This window comes from Panthera onca, chromosome B4, assembly GCF_046562875.1.
Source record: "Panthera onca isolate mPanOnc1 chromosome B4, mPanOnc1 haplotype 2, whole genome shotgun sequence".
Classification (NCBI taxonomy): domain Eukaryota; kingdom Metazoa; phylum Chordata; class Mammalia; order Carnivora; family Felidae; genus Panthera; species Panthera onca.
In genome coordinates this window covers 81503058-81525688 of record NC_138345.1, presented here as the reverse complement: position 1 = coordinate 81525688, position 22631 = coordinate 81503058, and the positions used below count along the sequence as shown (strand labels likewise).

Sequence of the window (22631 nt, the reverse complement as noted above, 5' to 3'; positions counted from 1 at the left end):
CTTTCTGCATTCAAGAAAAAAGAAATGAAAGAGAAAAAGAAAAAAGGGAATTGAAAATTTGAAAAAGTGAGTACACTGAAGTAGACTAAAATAAAATGATTGAAGTAAAATAGAATTTGAAAAAATTTACACAAAAGAAAAATAGTAATAAAAATTAAAGACAGATATTTTTAATAAAAATTGAAAATAAAAATGAGTTTTTCCTCTTTCTGTATTCAAGAAAAAGAAAAGAATTGTAAAAGAGAAAAAGGAGAAAGAGAGAAAAAAAAATTAAATAGATGAACCTGCTAGCAGATTGAAGTAGGACTGAAATTGCTTTGTTTTCCCCTAGAGGTCAGTCCATGTAGCTCTTTATAGTCCATAGATTAAGCCGGTGGTGAGAGGTTTGTGTTCTTGAAGAGTGAAGTTGGCCCAGTTGGTCAGGGCTTGGTGTAACAGCTCTGCTCTCTCTTAGATGGCACTGCTAGCCTACAGGGGTGGATTGTTGTGGTGCTGGTCGGTGTGCATGCGTAGGAGCGGTGAAAAATGGCACCACTCAGCCACCCAGTCTGTTCTCCCGGGTCAGCAGTCGTGCTTCGGTCCTCCGTTTTCAGCTCTCGTCCACTCCCCGCTTTTCCACTCTCTGTGACCAGGCCCCAGGCGGTACCTCTCTCCCAAGTTTTGTCTCAGATGCTGCTGTTTTCCCCAGCCCCTTACTTCTGAAGGACTGGGGCTTTGACCTGCTCTGCCCCTCTGCGGGAGGGTTTCAACGAGCGATGGCCGAATGTCGGCTGCACCGAGGAGTGCATGCTGGATCCTGCTGTTGCCGGTGCCCTGAGACTGCAGCCAGGTGCCAGCCTGCCCCTCAATAAAATCGTGAGACAGTGTAGCCTCAGCATTTCAGAGACCACGGAAAATTGCAACACACATCTGACACCAGGCTTCACCCTCAACAACCTTGTCCCAGCACCAGCGAATGTGGCTGCCTTCCGGGGTCTGCTGGGACCAGGTGGCTTCAACAGTCTGTGCCAAACGTCCTTCCATCAGTGGAACTGCTTTTCCCCGTGTGGTCTGAGAACCTCCCGGACCCCACTCTGTTCCTGGGGATTCGCCTTTCCCACCAGAGCACTGCCAGGTATCGAGCTGCAGAGTTGCAGCCTTTGCACTCCCCTTGTTTACAGTCTTAATGGAATTTAAACCCTCTCCTTTCTCCTGTCTCCCTTTTTAGTTTAGTCCCTGCAGCTGTTTCCAATTTTCCACTTTCTCTCCAGCTGCTTTTGGGGAGGGGTGCTTTTCCTGTATGCTCCCCCCTCCCCAGTCTCTGTCCTATCTCCGCCCACAAAAGGGGTTCCCTACCTTTCCGGGCTTCTTGCTCCTCAAGATCAGCTCTTCCTGTCGTGTACCTACTGAATTCTGTGGTTCAGGTTATGCAGATTGTTGTGTTAATCTTCCAGTCGGTTTTCTAGTGTTGGTCTGGCTGTATTTCATGGATGCGAGACACAAAGCTTCCATGCTGTTCTGCCATCTTGGCTCCTCCCCACCTTCATTCATTTATGGATTAACATGGGGCAAGGCTGGGTTGCAGATTTATTAAAGTAAGATTTGCATACAATAAATAGACGCTTTTAAATATTTCAATTGATGAATTTTTATGAAAATATACCTCATTATTACCACCACTGAAAAAACATTTCCATTTTCCTACAAAGTTCCTGTATGTCCCTTCCTAGTAAAATCCTCTATTCCCTGCCAACCAGAAATCTGTTTTCCATCATTTTAGATTAGATTTGATTTTTTCAAGCACAAGTCTTTTTTTTGTGTTTCATATGAATGTAATCATACATGGCATTCTTCTCTTTTGTGCTTTTTATATTCATTTACCATTGCATATATCAGTAGTTGTCTTACTGAGAAATATTCCACAATTAAGATATATCACAATTTGTTTATTTAATAATAGATGGACATTTTGAGTATCTCTGGGTTTTGGCTATTTTGGATAAAGTTGATATGAACATTGATCTACAAATTTTGGTGTAGACAGGTGTTTCATTTCTCTCAAGTGAATACCTAGGTCTCAATTGCCTGAGCTAATGCAAATTTATATTTGACAGGCAAACAATTTCAAAGTGGTTGTAACGTTTTTTTATTCTCAGAAACAATGTATGAAATTTTTAGTTGCTCTTAACATCACTAATACTTTGACATTCTGAGTCTACTTTTTAAAATTAAAAAAACATTTAAGTTGAAATATAATTGATATATATCACTATATTAGTGTCTTGTTTACAGTGTAATGATTTGGCATCTTTATGTATTGTGAAATAGTCACCATAATAAGTCTAGTTAACATGCACACAGTTACAAACCTTTCCTTTCTTTTCAAGTGATGAGAACTTTGAAGATCTACTTTCTTAGCAACTTACAAATATACAATATATTTGACTATAGTCACCATACTGTATGTAACACCCCCATCACTTATTTATTTTATAACTGGAAGTGGAAGTTTGTACCTTTTGACCAATGTTACCTATTTTGCTCACCCCAACACACCCTGCCTTTGACAAACACCAACCAATTCCTTGTATCTATAAGTTTGAGTTTTAAAATTTGTTTTTAGATTCCACACATAAATAAGATTATATAGTATTTGTTTTTCTGTGTCTGACTTATTTCACTTAGCATGATGCCATTAAGGTCTCTTCATGTTGCAGATGGCAATGTTTCTTCTTTTTTATGTGAATAATGTTCCATTATATATACCACATCTTCTTTACCCATTCATCTATCATTGTACTATCAATTGTTTCCATGTCTTGGCTATTGTAAATAATGCTGTAGTGAACATGCAGGTGCATATGTATTTTCAAGTTAGTGTTTTTGTTTCCTTCGGATAAATACCCAAATGTGGAATTGCTGAGTCATATGGTAGTTCTGTTTTTATTTTTTGAAAAACTTCCATACTGAGGAAGCCTCCATGGTGGCTGTACTAACTTACATTCCTAACAACAATATATGAAGGTTCCCTTTCCTCTATATCCTCACGAACACTTGTTATCTCTTGTCTTATCTCTTGTCTTCCATTCTAACAAGTGTGAGTGATATCTCATTGTGGTTGTGATTAGCATTTCCTTCATGATTAGTGATGCTGAGCACCTTTTTCTGCTGGCCATCTGTATGTCTTCTTTTGAAAACTATTCAGATCCTCTGCCTATTTTTTAAACTGGATTGTTTTTTTTTTTCTATAGAGTTATATAAGTTCTTTGTAATATTTTGGATATTAATTCCTTATCAGATATTTGATTTGCAAGCATTTCCCCCCATTCAATAAAATTGTCTTTCTATTTTGTTGATGGTTTCCTTTGCAATGCAGAAGTTTATTAATTTGGTGTGGTTCCACTTATTTAGTTTTGCTTTTTGATGCTTTTACTTTTGGTGTCAAACCCAAGAAAATCATTGCCAAGACTAATGTCTGAGAGCTCACCCTCCTTTCTTCTAGGAGTTATGGTTTCAGGTCTCATGTTCAAGTCTTTTATGTATTTTGAATTGATTTTTGTGTGTGGCATAAGACAGGGGTCCAATTTCATTCTTTTGCATGTGGCAACTCAGTTTTTCCAGCACAATTTATTGAAGAGAATAAAAATAAAAATCTTTCCTTATATATTCTTGGCTCCTTTGTCACAATTTAATTGACCATATTTGTGTGGATTTATTTCTGGACTTTCTCTTCTTTTCCATTGGTCTATGTGTCAGCTTTTATGCTAACACTATACTGTGTTGATTTCTATAGCTTTGTAATATAGTTTGAAATCAGAAAATGTGATGCCTCCAGCTTTGTTCTTCTGTATCAAGATTGATTTGGCTACTCAGGGTCTTTTGTGATTCCATACAGATCTTAAGATTTTTTATTTTTTTGTGAAAAATGCTGTTGGAATTTTTGTAAATATTGACCTGAAAATGTCAATTGCTTTGGGCAGTGTGGACATTTTAACAATATTTTTTCAGTCCATGAGCATGGTATATCTTGCTATTTGTGTTCTTTTCAGTTTTCTTTATTAATGTTTTAATAGTTTTCAGTGTATATAGATCCTTGGTTAAACTTATTCTTAAGTATTTAATCTTTTTGATGCTATTGTGAATGGGATTGTTTTATTTTCTTTTTCTTAATTTCAGTTCATTATTAGTATATAGAAATGAGACTGATTTTTGTATATTGGTTTTGTAATCTGAACATTTACTAAAATTTTCTTATGATTTGTAACAATTTTTTTGGTGGTTTAGAATTTTATATATAATACGTCATATCCAAGTAGATATAGTTTTACTTCTCTGATCTTGATGCCTTTTATTCATTTTCTTTGCCTAATTATTTGGCTAGGACTTCCAATACTATGTTGAACAAGAAGGTTAAGAGTGGGAATCTTTATCTTGTTCCTGATTTTAGAGTAAAGCTTTCAGTTTTTCATACTGAGATTAATGGTATTTGTAGACTTTTCACATATGGCCTGTATTCTGTTGAGATATGTTCCCTCTATACCTAGTTGGTTGAGGTTCTTTATCATGAAAAAAGTGTTGAATTATGTCAACTACTTTTTCTGCATCTATATGGAATTTTATTCTTCATTTTCTTAATGTGATGTATCACATTGATTGATTTGTGGATGTTGAAACATCCCTTGGGTCTCTGGAATAAATTCCACTTGATCATGGTGTATGATTCTTTTTGTGTCCTGTTGAATTGAGTTTACTAATATTGTGTTGAGGATTTTTATATCTATGTTTATTAAGGACATTGGACTGTAATTTTCTTGTAGTAGTTTCATTGATATTTTATATTGTCTTTTTAGTCTCTATTTCATTTATTTTTGTTGTCATTTCTTTCCTTCTATTAACTTTGGGCTTTGTTTGTTCTCCTTGTTTAGTTCCTTGAAGTATGAAGGTAGGTTGTTTGAGATCTTTTCTTTCCTTTTCTTTTTTTGTTTTTTGTTAATGTAGGCATTTATCATTATAAACTTTACTCTTAGAACTTTTTCCTGCATCCCATATGTTTTTGTATGTTGTATTTCCATTTTAGTTTCTCAAGATATTTTTTCACTTATCCTTTGATTTCTTCTTTGGCCCATTGGTTGACCAGTAGTTGATCATGTTGTTTAATCTCCACATATTTGTAAATTTTTGAGTTTGCTTCTTGTAATTGATTGATTTCTAGTTTCATACCATTGTGATTGAGAAAGATGCTTGACATGGTTTCAGTTTTCTTAAACTTATTAAGACTTGTTTTGTGGCCTATCACATGATTCAATTTGAAGAATGTTTTATATATGCTTGAGAAGAATGTATATTCTGCTGTTGGATGGAATATTCTATAAATGTCTCTTAGGTCGATCTGACCTAATGTGTAGTTAAAGTTCAATGTTTTTGCATTGATTTTCTCTATGGATGATCTATCTGTGGATGGAAGTGAGGTACTAAAGTCTCTACTATTATTTTATTGTGTCCATTTCTCTCTTCTGATCTGTTAACATTTGCTTTATATATTTGTGTTCTTTTATGTTGGGTGCATAAATATCTACTGATTTATCTACTTGATGAGTTGATCTCTTTGTTACTATATAATGACTTTTTTTGTCTGTTGTACTGTCTTTGACATAAAGTCTATTTTTCTGGTATAAGTATAGCTACCTGTTTTCTACTAGTTTCTCTTTGCATGGAATATCTTTTTAAATCCCTTCATTTTCAGTTGATTTTGTCCTGAAAGCTGAAGTGAGTCTCCTGTAGGCAGCGTATAGTTGGGATCTATATATTATCCCTTCAGCCACTGTATGTCTTTTGATTGGAGGAGAATTAGTCCATTTTAATTTAAAGTAATTATTGGTAGGTATGGACTTACTATTGCCATTTTGTTAATTGTTTTCTGGATGTTTTGTAATTCTTTTTTCTATTTTTCTTCTTTTGCCCTCTTTTGTCATTTGATGGTTTTCTATAGTGGTATGCTTGGATTCCTTTCTCTTTATCTTTTTTGTATCTACTATAAATTTTTGCTTTGTGGTTACCATGAGGGCTACATAAAACATCTTATATTTAGAAGTCTATTTTAAGCTGATAACAACTTAGCTTTGAATACATACAAAAGCTCTACATTTTTGTGATGTAAAATAGTGTCCTCTGGTCTTCCCAGTCTTTGCTGAAGATCAGAGGCAGACTCTAGATGTGTGCTATATTAAAAGCAAGACTCGTAAACAGCAGCTTTCAAAGTATGCAGATTAAATGTCTGGGAGATGGGCAATTTTGCCTTCTCCCTCTGTGCTAAGCTCTGGTGAGATATTCACAGTGAGTGCTCACATATTTGTTAACAACTGCTCCTTTGTTTCCTAAAGCCTTGTTGGCTTTATGGATGCAAGTCTCAGTGGCTTTCAGAGCTCAGTGTTTTAAGGGTTCATCCCTTCAGCAGGAGTCTTAAAAGTCAGGGTGCTGAATGTGAGGTCCATACCTTTCTCTCCTCAGGGAAAGTTGGGAGTTGGAGTTCTATTCTGATTGTATGGCAGTGTGCCAGGGATGGGGTTTATGATGAGACTGTATCTCAGCCTTTCCTACTTGTTTTGATATGGGTATTTTCTCATTTAAACTAATGTGTAGGAGAGGCACCTGAGTGGTTCAGTCAGTTGAGCATCTAACTTTGGCTCAGGTCATGATCTTGAGGTCCCTGGGTTTGAGCCAATGTTGGGCTCTGTGCTGACAGATCAGAGCCTGGAACCTGCTTCTGATTCTGTGTTTCCTTCTCTCTCTGCCCTCCCCCTCTTGTGCTCTGTCTCTGTCTCTCTCTCTCACAAAAATAAACATTAAAAAAAATAAATAAACATTAAAAAATTTTAAACCAATGTGTAGGAGTCACTCGGACTAGTAGTTTCTGGATTTCTTTCAGAGGTAATTGCTCTGTGTGTGGCTGTACAGTCAGTGTGTCTATGGGAGGTGAATTCAGTAGCCTCCTATGTATCCATCTTGGTTGCTCTCCATTTTTTCCTGCTTACTGCCATGTATGATGAGCTGAATTATGTTCCCCTCAAAATTCACAGGTTAAAGGTCAAGTTCCTCGTACCTCAGAATGTGATTGCACTTGGAAGTAGAGCCTTTAAAGAGGTACTTGAGTTAAAATGAGATCATTAGGTTGAGTCCTAATTCAATATGAGAAGTGTCCTTACTAGAAGGTTATATTAAGACACAGCCAGAATATGACACCAGATGTGTGTGCATAGAAGAAAGATCATATGAAGACAAGGTGAAAAGGTATTATCTGTATTCTAAGCCAAGCCAAGAAGGAATCAAACCTATTGACACCTTGATCTTGGACTTCTAGCTGACAGAACTGTGAGGATATGAATTTATGTTGTTTAAGCTACCCAATCTGTCGTATATTGTTATGGCATCCCTAACAAATAATACAGCATATCTAATAATTATTTTGTTGAAAACTTGAAATTGTTGATATGTTGGCATGTGTCTTGATTTTGTTGTTGTTTTTAAGTGTTCTTGTAGGCAGAACATGTACTTGCTAGATCCGTTTTCGTCTCTTTTAAGATTTACTTGTTGAAGTCTAGAAACTTATATTTCAAGACTATTATAGTTTACTTTTAAGAAAACATAATCGTCGGGGTACCTGGGTGGCTCAGTCATTTAAGTGTCTGACTCTTGGTTTTCAGCTCAGGTCATGATCTTGCAGTTTGTGAGTTGGAGCTGAGTGTTGGGCTCTGCTCTGTTAGCACGGAGCCCGCTTGGGATTCTCTCTCTCTCCCTCTCTCTCTGCCCCTGTCCCATGTGCTTACTTTCTCTCTCTCTCTCTCTCTCTCTCTCTCTCTCTCTCTCTCTCTCAAAAACAAGTAAATAAATTTGAAAAAAAATAAAAAAAGGAAACCTATAATTATGGATTCTATCCTGAATGCCTTTGGTTTTCAGTGAGGGTATACTCCAATTTGGTTGGTTGAAAGTAAAATACCTTCCAACCCCTTTTGATTTTGGGCATTTGCTCTGCTTAAACCTCACTGGACATTTCTTGTTTAGCTACATGGATTTTTATCTTCCACATGAGGGACTTAGTAGTCAGCAACGACACAAGGAGACCACAATGCAGATTTGGAGATACTTCAGCCACATGGTTCTTTCCCTCTTTTCCTTCACTTCATAATTCTTCCTGATAACTTCCAAGTACCTGAGCTTCCTTGAACTTGAATCTCCTCTTCAAGTCAACAAGTTTTCTGTATCCTATTATTCTCAGTTCTATGTTACAGTGACTTACCTGATTGATAATTTTGAGTCAGCATACATGACTGAAAGAATTCTGGGATTCATGATCAATCTAAACACCAAAGAGCAAACATACTGGTGAAGAGTTGCTGGAAGATGTAGAATTTGAGTAACATTTTGGGTGTCCTGGCTACTTTTGCCTATGGCATTTTGCAAATCTGAGGGTGAGGGGTTAAATCTCTAGTAAACTACTCAACTCTCTCAGTTGTGGCACTAGTGAATACATTTAAAGGGAAAGCAAACCAGGAGCGAAAGAATTGTGACATAGAATTATAGCTCGATTTTGCATCATCAAGCTTATTTTCAGATGTATCTGGACTGCTGATTGGCCACCTAGCAGAAATAAAATATCTTCTTCATGGTATGATAGCATTATTCTAGCTTATTTTTTTTTTTTTTTACAAATAATTCTCAAATGTAATGTTCACAAAATAGATACGAATTAGTAGACACATGAGAAGAGAATGAAAAAAGAAAATGAATGAAAAAAGAAAATGGACAACAGAAACAGACCCACAGTATTTCAGATAATGGAAATATAAGGTTAAACTGCAACAGAGCCATGTTTACTATTTTTAAAGAGACAGAAGACAAGACAAAAAATTGTATTACAGAAACCTGTAAAAAGTGGTTTAGTAGATTAGAAAGATAACCAAATAGTTTCAATTCTAAAAGAACCACAAAGAGTATATAAAAAAGAATATGCTGTATGCCTTATAAATTTATAATGAGATTTCAAAGATTAAAAAAAAAGTGAAACACTTAAGAACATGGCTGGTCTAAAAAACACTTTTTACTTTAAAATAAATGGACTAAAAAGAAGCCAGTTATAAAAGAACACATTATATCATGCCATTTGTATGAAAAATCAAGAGTGTACAAATCTAAAGAGAAAGAAAATATATTAGTGGTTGCCTAAGACTGAGAAGAAGTGTGACAAGAGATGAATGGAGAGTGACAGCTAATGGGTGCAAGGTCCTTTTTGAAGTGAGGAAAATGTCCTAAAGTTAGGTGATGGTGATATATGCACAACCCTTATAAATATACCAAAAAATCATTGAATTATACACTCTAAATGGGGGAACTGTATGGTATGTAAATTGCATATTAGCAAAGCTATTTTTTTAAAAACGGACTAAGTGCTCTAGTCAAAGGGAAGGATTTTAAAAGTTTAGGGAACTTGCTAAAAATGTCACAGATGGTAAGAGTGATAACAGGATTCGAATTTAGAAACTATGATCTCAAGGTTAATTTTTAAAACTCTTTTGCTAACCAAGTGGCTATATTCTAGTCAATAGAATGATCTCTGCAAATCTAGGACATAAACTTAAAAATACATTACACATATCCTGCCTTTCTCCCTTTTTTCTGGTTGGAATTGGTCACAGTAGTGAGACACCTTAGATCATATAGCAGGTGGCAACAGGAAGGTATTATATAACAAGAGATAAAAGGAACTGGAACCTATCAAGACTTCAAACACAAAAGCCACTATGACAGTTGAGACTTTTAAGAGACTAAGAAAGTTGATTATTGTACACTATTATTAATTTGGGAGTCTGTTTATAGTTGGCTATTATATATTCTATATAAATTAGATCTGATCATTTATGAAATAGGACTAAGAAAGGAGAGCTCATTTTGTAAAAGGCGAAAGATTTATGCGATTTGAAGAGAAACCAGAGCATTTAGGAGAGCTCATTTTGTGATGTTTGGAAGATTACTAATCACATGTAAAATGATAAAATGCATGTATTATTAAATTTAACTGCATTTTTACTCATACTGCTATACAAAAATAAAAATGGAAGAAGCATATTTATGTTTTAACCAAAATTCATCTTTGATTTCAAACATTTTGACATATTTTTTTGTTGAAAACATTTTTAAAAGGTTTTTTGTTATAAATTATTCAACTACTTTTGATATTGTTTTTATAGTTGAGAAAAGCATACTTTTAACATTTGAAAGGCCAGGGTACTATTCATACCCAAGGGAAAAATATTAATTACGTGTCTGACTTCAATATTAAGAATACACTAAAGGATATAGATAGAAAAAATGTTATGATAGGAGAAATAGAGGATATTACTGCATAGTGATTTTTGTGTGTTTTGAGGCATGTGGGATTGGGAAGGAGAGATTCCCAGGAAAGATTTTTTTTTAGTTTATAATTCTGACACCTATTTTGATGTGTATTGTTTTGCACATGAAGTGATATTCCAACAGGCGTTGGGCATTCTACAATTCAACTGAATTGTGACACTATCTACCTGGAGATATTGTTAGATACCATAGGTTAAGGGCTTAGTCCTACAAGACTGCTCTCCACCCACTTCAGAGGTCAATGGCTAGTCTAAGTTGTCACCTCTGCTTCTGACAGACTCCTATAGACCTAAGGTTCCATTGACCTTCTTGTTGGAAGGTCACTTTGCTAGAGTGACTCACACAGCTCGGAGAGACATTTTATTTGCTAGGTCACCAGTTTATTATAAAAGGATATAACTCAGGAATAGCCAAATGGAAGAGATATATAGGGTGAATTATGTGGGAAAGGGCACAGATTCCATGCCCTCCCTAAGTGCACCACTCTCCAGGCACCTTCACATGTTCACCAACCTGGAAGCTCTCTGTACTCCATTCTTTTATTTCTTAATGGAAACTTCATTACATAGGCATAATTGATTAAATCATTGGCTATTGGCAATTGAACTCAATCTCCAGCCCCTCTCCCATTCCCAGAAGTGAGGAAAGGAGGACTGAAAGCTCCAAACTTCTACACATGGTTGCTTCCTCTGGCAACCAGCCTCCATCTTTAGGTTACCAAGGGCTTCCCAAATCACCTCATTAACATAACAAAAGATAGCCTTTATTGCTTCCATCACATTAGGAAGGTTTAGGAGTTCTGTGATCCTAAGTGGATGAAGACCAAATGGATATTTCTTTTTTTTTTTTTTTTTTTAATATATGAAATTTATTGTCAAATTGGTTTCCATACAACACCCAGTGCTCATCCCAAAAGATGCCCTCTTCAATACCCATCACATACCCTCCCCTCCCTCCCACCCCCCATCAACCCTCAGTTTGTTCTCAGTTTTTAAGAGTCTCTTATGCTTTGGCTCTCTCCCACTCTAACTTCTTTTTTTTTTTTTTCCTTCCCCTCCCCCATCGGTTTCTGTTAAGTTTCTCAGCATCCACATAAGAGTGAAACCATATGGTATCTGTCTTTCTCTGTATGGCTTATTTCACTTAGCATCACACTCTCCAGTTCCATCCACGTTACTACAAAGGGCCATATTTCATTCTTTCTCATTGCCACGTAGTACTCCATTGTGTATATAAACCACAATTTCTTTATCCATTCATCAGTTGATGGACATTTAGGCTCTTTCCACAATTTGGCTATTGTTGAGAGTGCTGCTATAAACATTGGGGTACAAGTGCCCCTATGTAGCAGTACTCCTCTACCAAATGGATATTTCTTATTGTAAATCATAATATCACCCAGCTGATAGATCCTTAATGTTCATGATAAGATAACAGTACTAGTATTATAACTATGATGAATGTGTTGTTTTCTGAGCTTATTCTGTTTTTTCACCAAATAGTAGATATCTTGATGTTCTTTTCATAAATTTTCACAAGTGAAGCATAAACATGTCCTTAGGATGTTAAAAAAATGTGAAATCTCAAAGAATGGTTCTTTTTAATAACAATAGGTATTGCTGGATGATTTGTTGGTAATCAAGTAGAGGAATCTTAAATAGCATCAAGTGACTTAGGCACTCAAAATCATATTTATAAAGGCTTCTTTCCTTTTTTTTTTATCTGAAAAATGTATGTGTGTGTATTTTGGGACATTTTATTGTGCTAAGAACACTTAACAGAAGTTCTATCCTCTTAACAAATTCTAAGGGTAAATACATTAACTATAGGTGCTGTGAAAGGTGAAATAAAATGGGGTCACAGGGCACGTGGGTGGCTCAGTCAGTTAAGTGATTCAGCTCAGGTCATGATCTCACATTTTGTGGGATCAAGCCCCACATAGGGCTCTGTGCTGACGGCACGGAGCCTGCTTGAGATTCTCTCTCTCAAACTCTCTCTGTCCCTCCCCTGCTCATGCCCGTGCACTTCTCTCTTAAAAAAAAAATTTAAAAAGTCTTTAAAAAACGGGGTCACTTATGTCAAGGATTTTTTAAATGGAGCCAGGAGGACATTAAGGAGATGGGCTTTATGCAAGTCCTCCCTGGTGGAACCATGAACTTTTGTGCTGGGGCAAACCTGAAATATTCCAAGGACTCAGCCTAAATAGCTGCACTTGTTACAGTAAGAGAGTGCTTAGTGATAGCCTTAGCAGCCAATTATATTCAATCAAGATTAACATTCTGTTGGCAACACTAGTAAAAAATTCTTTGCGAACAACTTATGCAAATATTCTCTATTTGCTTAAAAAACTACTGCCTTTTGTTCCCTAGTAGAATACTACTTAGTTTGCTCCCAAATCTATGTACCCCAAATTGCAATTGTTTGATCCCAAATAAATGCTCTTGCTTAATTCTTCTTGACAATTTTAGATTGACATGGCTGGTGTCAGAAGCTGTACCAGAAGCAATCCCACTGCTGCAGGACTGGTGTGGCCTAGAACTGGGTGTGGTATTCACTCAAGACTTTTGTGCTCACTGCTTCCAGGGACAGATGTCTCCTTCAACTGTGAGTCCTCTTAAGTCCAGCCTTCTTTCCTTCTGGTTGTAGACTTTCTTTGGAAGATTACAAGTGGAAGATTAAGAAGGGAGATGATTGTGGTGCCAGCTCACAGCTGTGCACAGGATGGTTTCCCTTAGGTGAATACTCTTTTCTTCCACAGAGGGTCAAATGAGTAATTCCTGGTGTTTAAAAATATCTGTTGGGTGATTTAAAATTGCAATGACCATCCTGGGAAGGCTTTATTTTAAATGAGTCCACCTTAACAGACACCCTTAAAAGAGAGGATTCCGAACCTCTTGGAGACAATGAAATGCATTCTTTGATTGGTATTCAGAAGTTTCTAAAAAACAAAATAACTCCAAAAAGCCCTAAAAGGATCCACGTATAAATAATAATAATAGAAATAATAAAAAAGTCTTTGGTTAAAGATCTTGAGCTTTTGCGTAGGTAATTTTAACTTGGCCCATATGCCAGAAACAATTTGGATCCAGCTATTCTTTTGAGTTTCATACCTCAGGCATAGCTAAAATTAAAAAAAAAAATGCTATAAGATCTCTATGTCTGTCAATTTGTCTGCATGTATGTTATAGACATGATATTTTTCTACCTCTGGATGGTATGGCCAAAATTAATTTGTAAAAGAGCTCTATTAAATTGGCTTAAGGTAAATCAAGTGTTTATAAGTTAAGTATTCCTAAAGTTCTTATAAATATGATACAAATGAATGCAAGTGTTTTTCAAGTTCATGTGATCTAGGATAATCTTTGATAAATAAAAGCTAACTCAAGTTTGTTGGTTTAATAAAAACAAGAATGTCTTCAGAGTCATCAGCCTTAGATATAATGCAAACAACTTTTTCTCCCTGCGTTTACTAGTCAAATAAGCTCCTGTTTCTCTATGTTACAAAATTTGTCAACAAGAGGAATAAATGATGTTTGGCTGTTTAATGTCTAATTCAAATATGATTGTTATGTTAAGCAAGTAATTTAAATTAATATGAATAAGATCAAAGTTTAGACTAAGTTAAACTGAATAATGGCTATTCATTAAATATTTAAATTACTTCCAAAAAAGATAAACATTAAATGCTAAGCATAAGTTATATTAAAAAGCACAATTTTGGGGGCGCCTGGGTGGCGCAGTCGGTTAAGAGTCCGACTTCAGCCAGGTCACGATCTCGCGGTCCGTGAGTTCGAGCCCCGTGTCAGGCTCTGGGCTGATGGCTCGGAGCCTGGAGCCTGTTTCCGATTCTGTGTCTCCCTCTCTCTCTGCCCCTCCCCCGTTCATGCTCTGTCTCTGTCTGTCCCAAAAATAAATAAAAAACGTTGAAAAAAAAATAAAAAAAAAAAGCACAATTTTGGCTTTTTGATTTTAAAATGTATTACAAGAAATTTTATATTTCTAAAAATTTCAAATGTATTTATAAGCTAGCTACTATACTATGGAATGCTAATTTGTGTTAGTTCACAATTGCTGGCTTCCTCATTTTCACTGAAAAGCAAAGATTGCGAATAGTTAAAAAGGTTGCAAGAAGAGCTAACAATACCAAATGAACCAGAGAAAATGTCAACAGAGTAATAAGCATAAATTAACTCTGTGCCAACTGTGTGCATTGATGCCAAGAGAATGCAGACAAGACAGCAGGTGTCCCTTTAGAAGGTAAGGAGCAGCGAAGTCCCGTAGATTTCTCCTGCTGTGGAAGGATTTACCGGAACTGCTTGTTTTTCAAACTGTGGTCCCACACCATTGATGAATTATGATTAACATTTATTCAAATAGAAAAAACATATATTATGCATATCTATCTATATATATAGTTGGATAGGTGATATATGTCTTTTTTTGTCTATAATTTATCGATTTTGTTATATATTTATTATCTACATATAAATAAATAATTTCATACAATGGAAAATAGAGCATGGCATATACTGAAAGTAGGAAATACATGTCAGTTTAATTAACTTTTATTTCAGTTATGGTTATGTTTTTTTATGTGCAAGTATGTGCTGGGACATAATATGCACTATTTTTCTCACCGTGGAATGATCCAACATGTTTGAAAGCTACTGCTCTTATACCACAATAAACTGAGACATAAAAGGGTCTGTTCAAGCAGTGAGAAAATCTTAAAATTTTTCAAAACCAAGTCCATCAAAGTTAATACTAATTACCTCCTTAAGAAAAATCTAAAGCTTATTGTTAAGGATACTCAATCTAGAGCACCTCATAAGGAAAAACTTTATTGGGCTGACAATGGTTGTAGTTTCAGTCCACTGACCCATTTATGGTATGACCTGAACAAAACACCTGTCTTAGTAGTCCATGAAAAGACCTCTGATGAAAATGACTCATCAGATGACCTGCTGGGCAGCTGATAAACTTGTAAGTTTCATGAAACAATACTGGTGGGGAAATATTTCTAAGGCTGCCAAAGTGGTAACCTTAGAATTGACTTGTACTGTGGCTTTTTTTTTTTTAATCACTAACTAGTTATTTTCTTTAGACTCCTTTTCATAATTATTTTTTTGGAAAAGCTCATTTATCTACTTTTCTATGAAGGAATCTGACTCCATTTGTAACATACATTCTTGTATTCCTTCTTTTGAACCCATTTGCTCAATGAAGAATTTCAAGGAAGGGTTTATGCTTGGAATTTTAACTTGGAGAGCATTCCTCAGATTCTTTAGGAAATTAATTATGAAGGACTGATGGATCAAAGTATTTGCACTGTTATTTTTCCTAATTAGTATCCTAATGCTATTTGCTATACTACACACAGTAAGACTTCTTAGTTGGTGGTAAACACCTATAGTATTGGAGGAACTTGTTGCTTTCATATCTGCTTTTATATTGTTATTTGTCCTGTGGACTGAATCTCTTATTTGTTAAATTACTCTATCCTGCCTGGATTTCATATACTAGCTGACTTATCTGCCTTTCTCCAAGTTCTTACAATGGCCCTTGTTATTAGGAATGATTTTAGCTCCTGGGTTAATATTTTATTTTTTTCTTGTGACCCTCATTGCTGATGGTCAAGCCTTATCACACCCTTCTGTCCCTATCCTGCAAAAACTTTTTGTTTCTACAAACCTGATTGATTGATGGATTTGTGCCAGAACAAACCATACTCAGGAGGTGCCTGAATTAATAGTTGATCTCTATCCCTAAAAGGAGGGAGAAACTTTATTGGTAAAATTGTAGGTTTCTCTTTTGGTGTCTTTGAAAGTACCAACTTCCATCTGGAAAACAAGTCCCAGATATAACTGTCTTCCGTTGGATTCCCTGTTCTTATCAGGAAATATCTTGTCACTCAGATCTGGACATTAACTAATAATTTTTCTTATGTTTTAAAAATATAAATGGTATAGGTAGAACATAAGTTATTTTCCAGTGAATGTTTGTAGCTATGCACTCTTACATGATTCAGATGATCATAAACTCACTCTGTGTTGGAGTTTATATGACTACAGGGTGGTTTCTTCTAACATATCCTTGTGGTAGAAAAATGAAATCTGTAATGGACCTGGATAATTAGGAAGCAGATATGCTTCCCCTTAATGGGATGATATGGGGAATTGATAAAAAAAATATAGAGGATAGTGGAAGCTTAATTCCACCCATCTTTTTCCTGGAAACACCCCATCTCTTAGCCTGAATCTGACTCATAAAAATCAAACTCATTATTGCTTCAAGTATACAGAAAAATAAGATGCTCTTATAATCACTCACACAATTCCAGTAAATCAGATTATCCTATACTCTGTAAAGTGGATTACATTTTGATCATGAGATATCCTTTGAAATTGGTAAAAGAGGGGCGCCTCAGTGACTCAGTTGGTTAAACATCTGACTCTTGATCTTGCTCAGGTCATGATCTCATGGTTTGTCAGATCGAGCCCCGTATTGGGCTCTGTGCTAAACGTGGAGCCTGCTTGGGATTCTCTCTCTGTATCTCTCTCTTTGCCCCTCCCCTGCTTTCTCTCTTTCTCTCTCTCTCTCTCTCTCTCTCTCTCAAAATAAATAAATTAATTAAAAAAATAAACTGGTAAAACAGTCTGAGCAAAGGGACCCACTTACGCTTTGTCCTTAGAAAGTTCTGGATATTTTTATGTGTGTGGCACACGTATTTACTTCACTCTTCTTATTAAATGGAAAGGACATTATGGGGTTATTTATTTTGTCTGTGATGCCACCATTAGGAAGACTTTCCCCCCCCACTGCTCTTGTACCAAGTCTGGGATTCTTCTAATACCAATTAAAAAGAACTTGGTGAAGCTGGGATGGTTATAGTTTTGGATTGCTGTTATCAATAACTCAATTATATATAGAAAGGGTCTTGGTCATACCTTTTCCTAAGCATTTTTTTCCTTGGATTGGGATAATAGGCTTGGAAAGGACAATGTACAACTTATTCATAGTCATGGCCATCACCTCAAATGCTTCTGTTCAAGCATTTGAATTATCAACAAACTCAGGTTGATAGCGCAGAGATTGTCTTACAAAATAAGAGGCAACTTGATATTTTAATGGAGCAACAGGAGGGCACTCATGCCCTGTTAGAAAAATTTTGTTTCTATATTGGTCTGGTGAAGTAACATAACTAAAATTTATAAAGGATGATATCTACCTATTAGCTGAAGTGCGACATAAGAAACCAGGGCTTGGAGGTTATTTTGATCTCTTTAGTTGTTTACCATCAGAAATAGGATCATGGTTAAGAATGATAGGAGAAACTCATTTGTCACTCTTAATCTTAATTATATGTGTTACTATGTTAATCAAATGCTTACTAAAAATTGAATCCACTGCTGTGACTCACCCAGATGCACAGCTTATGTTTGCACAGATGACTATATCAGATGCTTTTCATCAGTGTGAATTTTATGGACCAGAATGGAGGAATTAGTCACAGGACCTTCCCCCCACATCCCCTGCCACCCCCCTCCCCATCCTGCTCCTCTAAGACAAAGGGATTAGAAGGAAACAGAGCAGGTAATGGAACCACTCTGGCCTTTTAGGGACTAATATTACTCTCTTGATGTTTCTCCAGGGACTTAAGAGCAAAGAGGGAAAGATGTGACAAGAGTTGACAGCAATGACTCCATTTTTGTACTTAGGACTTTATCTTGTTAAAATATGAAATTGTACTGGTCTTGATGATTTGCCAACAGCAAGGTTTTACTTCCTTAGATTTGTTCTTTAGATCTGTTCTGTTGCATTAAGTGTACTGAGCCTTTAGGTACTTCCTAATTCAACATTCTTAACAATTTCCTAGATTAATGCCTAAGATACATGAGGTTTTTGGAATATTATTATTGCTAATTACTCCTTTTATGCTTATCATTTTGCTAAGAAAGATCATCTAAAACCTCCATGGGCATCTGATTGTGGTCACTCCATGGTTTGATTCACCTGAAACGCCAAGTGGCTTACTAAATAAAGCCCCAGATGAGGAAACTGTTTAGGAACCATTTTCTGACTACCTTCATGTTTTTCAGTGTGGCCTGATTCTAATGACAGTGTCCTTAAAACATCCACCAAAGGTTAAAAATTCCCCCAGCATGGGACATGACTTCCTGGGATAAGTCCATCCAGCGATGTGGGCCTAAGCAAATACATGATTGATTAGTGATGTTTTCAGAGAAAGATCTTAAACAAAAGAGGGAAATGTGAAAAGCAAAATGAGATGGAGTCAGTTATATCAAGGTTTTTGTTTTGTTTTTTGTTTTTGTTTTTGTTTTTACAATGAAGCTGGGAGGCCATTAAGGAGGTGAACCTGTCCTCACCCGTGGAACTATGTGCTTTTAAACTGGGTCAGATCTCAAATATTCCAAGGATTCAGCCCAAATACCTGCAATTTGCTACAATAATAGATTTTGTTTAGCAACCAATTATATTCAGTCAAGATTAGCTTTTTGCCACCAACATCAATAAAAAGTTCTTTGCAAATAATGTATACAAGCATTCCCTTTTGCTTAAAAAGCTGCTGACTTTTACTCCCTAATAGGAAACTATTTGGGTTACTTACCCAAATCTGTGTATCCTGAATTAAAATTCTTTGATCCCAAATGAATGTTCTTGCTTAATTTAAGTGATGCCTATTGATTAACAATTTCTTATTTTTCTCTCCCTTTGTCCCTGGTGACTACCATTCTAATCTTTGGCTTTATGAATTTGACTATTTTAGATATTTCATGTAAGTGGGATCATGGATTACTTGTCTTTCTGTGTCTGGCTTATTTCACTTAAAAGGAGTCTTCAAGGTCCATTCATATTGTTGCATGTTGCAGAATTTCCTGCTTTTCAAAGGTTGGATAATATTCCATTGTATACACCACATTTAATTTATCCAATCATCAGCTGATGGACATTTAGGTTGATGGACATATATTTCTACATATTGGTTATCACGACTAGGGCTGCAATGAATATAAGAGGGCAGATATCTCTTTGAGATCCTGATTTCATTTTTTTGGGGGGTATATACCCAGAAGTGGGATTGCTAGACCAAAGGGTAGTTTTATGCTTACTTTTTTGAGAAACCTAATTTTTAAATTTAAAACTGAAGGAAAAAAAGAGTGACCCAACAAAGAATGAGGAAAATATATTTTGACAGGAAAGCAGTTTTCAAACAGTGGTTGGAAAAGACTTAGACATGAACGCAGAGGGAAAATGTCAGTTCAAATTCCTAAAGCATGGAGAGTAGTGGGATGGGGAAAGTAGTTTCAGAATATGATCTGTATGAGCTACTTTTTCTGGAGGAAATGTGGTAAACAGTGTATATTCCTCCAATGTATATCTTTATATAATAAAAGATACAAAACCTTTATATATAGCTTTTCATATTCCTTTTGGAAACTTTTCTAAGTTTCCAACATCCTATGTATCTAGCTGTTTTTATTTCCTTGATTTCTTTGGCAAGGGTTTGTGTATTTTAGTGACATTCTGTGTTGGCATTTCAATATATGTGTCTACATCTGGCAGTCTTTTTTTTTTTTTTTCAATACCAAAATATTTGAAGTCTTCAAAATAGTTATCCATTTTTATCATCTTCCCTTTTACTTCATGTAGTTTTTGAGAAAAGCTTATATATAACATTTAAAAGTTTTGCTTATTATCAGTTTGATATAGTGACAATAGTTACAAATCTTATAACTTTTGTTTTTTTATTTTGATATTTTTCCATAATTGTAAGGTTTATAACTCTTTCACAGAAAAATATTTATTTGAGTGCAAGTCAACTATTTTGCTTTCTTTTGAATTGTTTGGCCCTGAGGGTACATGGGAGTAAATTTTTGCTGGTTTGTTGTCTCCTTTATATTTGGTGTTTAACATAGTACCTGACCTAAAGAAACTACCAAATTCATATCTGTGAAGTGAAATCAAGCGATAAATCATTTGAAAGTTTTGTATTGGAAGAAGCAATGACAACCATTACTTAGTCTTTTGCTGAAAATGTAACAAATTTTCTCTTGATATATTCTGGTTTGGAGATATACTTCTGTTTAATTTATTGTGTTTTGTTTTCTGATTTTCCTAATTTGGAGGTAAAACTAGGATTTAGATTTTTAAAAACTGTTAGCATGCCTGTTTGTGGAAGGATCTTAAAAGACATTTGCGAGGAAGATGTTAGTAGAGCAGGATGAGTGTTTTGAACAAGGTAACTTGACTAGAAAATTTGATAAGTTTATGTGTTTCTTTGGCTTCACATTCTTTTATTTCCTGGAAAATATCACAGTTCTTTTGACTGGGTTATTGAAGGCTTGTTTGATTTGCCTGTTCCTCAGTGTATAAATAAAAGGGTTCAGAACCGGAGCAATGGAGGTAGTGAACACTGTCACACCCTTGTTAATGGCCACTGATTCCTTCACTGAAGTCTTGATATCTGTGAGGATGCAGCTGCCATAGGTGATGGAAACCAGTATCCAGTATTTCTGTGTGTTCATAATAGTGAATTTTGGTCTATTTCCTCAACATGAAAAGTGCTATTATTCTTTTTCACATGTTTTTTAAGTTATGTGATTATTCATCCAGTTTAGATATTTTGCCTAAAATTTACATGTGTTTAGATATTATTTATTTTGTATATTGAAGAGTCACAAAGAATTTTGCCTTATATTTTCCCAAGGAATAATTTTTATTATATATTGTAATAATATTATGAAGCTACTTTCTTTTCAAAATAATTTTTAAGAAATTGATATGCAAAACTATCAAATATTTGTTTGAAAAATCAAAAGACAAAAGTGGCATGAGAAGGGCTCAATGGAAGGGAGGTTAAAGAAGTGTTGAGAAAATTAATGTAACTCAAGCATCTATTACTAAAAAACACGATTATGGACTTGCAAAATGTCTGTGGACATTTATTCTTGTTTTTGAGATGTTTTAAAAATATTTCCTTTTACTTCGTTGAGAGCAAGGCAATTCTTTTGATTGAGTCCTTGAAGGCTTTCTTAACCTTGATTGTTTCTCAAGGTATAAGTAAATGGGTTTAATGTAGGGGAAAAAGAAGAAATGAGCAGTGAAACTCCTTTATTAATGGTCATTTTTTCTTTTGCTGTAGGATTCATATAGATGAAAATGCATGTGCCATAGGTGATAGATACCACAATCATATGGGAAGAACAGGTCGAAAAGGACTTTTTCCTTTGTTGAACAGAAGGGAATCTAAAAATTGTCTTGATGATGTAAGCATATGACAGAACTACACAAGTAAGAGTCATATTCAAGGTCAGCACAGCACAGATTATAACTGTCCATTCCACGAACCATGTATCTGAACATGAGATTTTCACTAAGGGAAATGCATCACAGGCAAAATGATGAATCATGTTAGAGTCACAAAATTTTAGATTTAAACCCAGGCTAAGTGGTGGGATTATTACACATAAACCAGCCATTCGACAACAGATGATGAGAATCCTGCAGACCCTCTTGCTCATGATGATCACATAATGCAAGGGTTTGCATATGGCCACATAATGGTCATAGGACATGGCGGCCAGCAGAAAAAACTCTGATACTCCACAGAGGTCAGTAAAAAATACTTGGATGATACAAGCTTTATAGGTAATAATGTTGTCACCTGTTGCTATGCTATACAAATACCTGGGAGTAATGGCAGATGTGAATGAGATCTCTAAGGAGAAATTGTTTAAGAAAAAGTACATGGGTGTTTTAAGGTGAGGATCCACAAAAGTGAGTATGATGATTGTCAAGTTTCCACTTACACTCAGTGTGTAGGTGAGAAATAGGAAGATAAAAATCAGAACTTGCAGCTCAGGGTCATCTGTCAGTCCCAGCAGAATGAATGTTGTTATTGTACTGTTTCTCATCACTGGCTTCTGACTTCTCTCCAATCTGGATATGATATTCATAAAAATTTTCTTATAGATTATAGATTATTTTAACTGTTCTAAAATATATTCAAATTTTTATATTTCTATCTCATTATGAGATATATCATATTATATAATTATTATAATACATTAATAGATACAATATATAATATATTAATATTATATTAATATAATTAATTAATATATAATATATCTAATATAATTATATTAATATTATATTAATATAATTAATTAATATATAATATATCTAATATAATTATATTAATATATAATTAACATATATAT

The 22631-nt window shown here is 35.2% G+C and overlaps 1 protein-coding gene across 1 annotated transcript; it reads right to left on the bottom strand.

The window, feature by feature from the left end:
- Positions 1–20702: 20702 nt before the first annotated feature.
- On the bottom strand, positions 20703–22322 carry LOC132660304 (olfactory receptor 6C2-like). The gene is made up of 2 exons (XM_081796029.1): positions 21516–22322; positions 20703–20852 (listed from the first exon to the last, which is right to left on the bottom strand). Exons 1-2 carry the CDS (start codon positions 22320–22322, stop codon positions 20703–20705), a joined length of 957 nt encoding a protein of 318 aa, XP_081652155.1.
- Positions 22323–22631: the final 309 nt, after the last annotated feature.

Bases quoted from the DNA above. Each gene is read 5' to 3' on its own strand.
- LOC132660304 (XM_081796029.1), bottom strand. From the start codon at position 22,322: ATGAGAAACAGTACAATAACAACATTCATTCTGCTGGGACTGACAGAT. The intron at 20,853-21,515 runs GTTTCACTGCTC...ACTTCAGTGAAG, and splicing joins AAATGACCATTAATAAAGGA to GAATCAGTGGCCATTAACAA.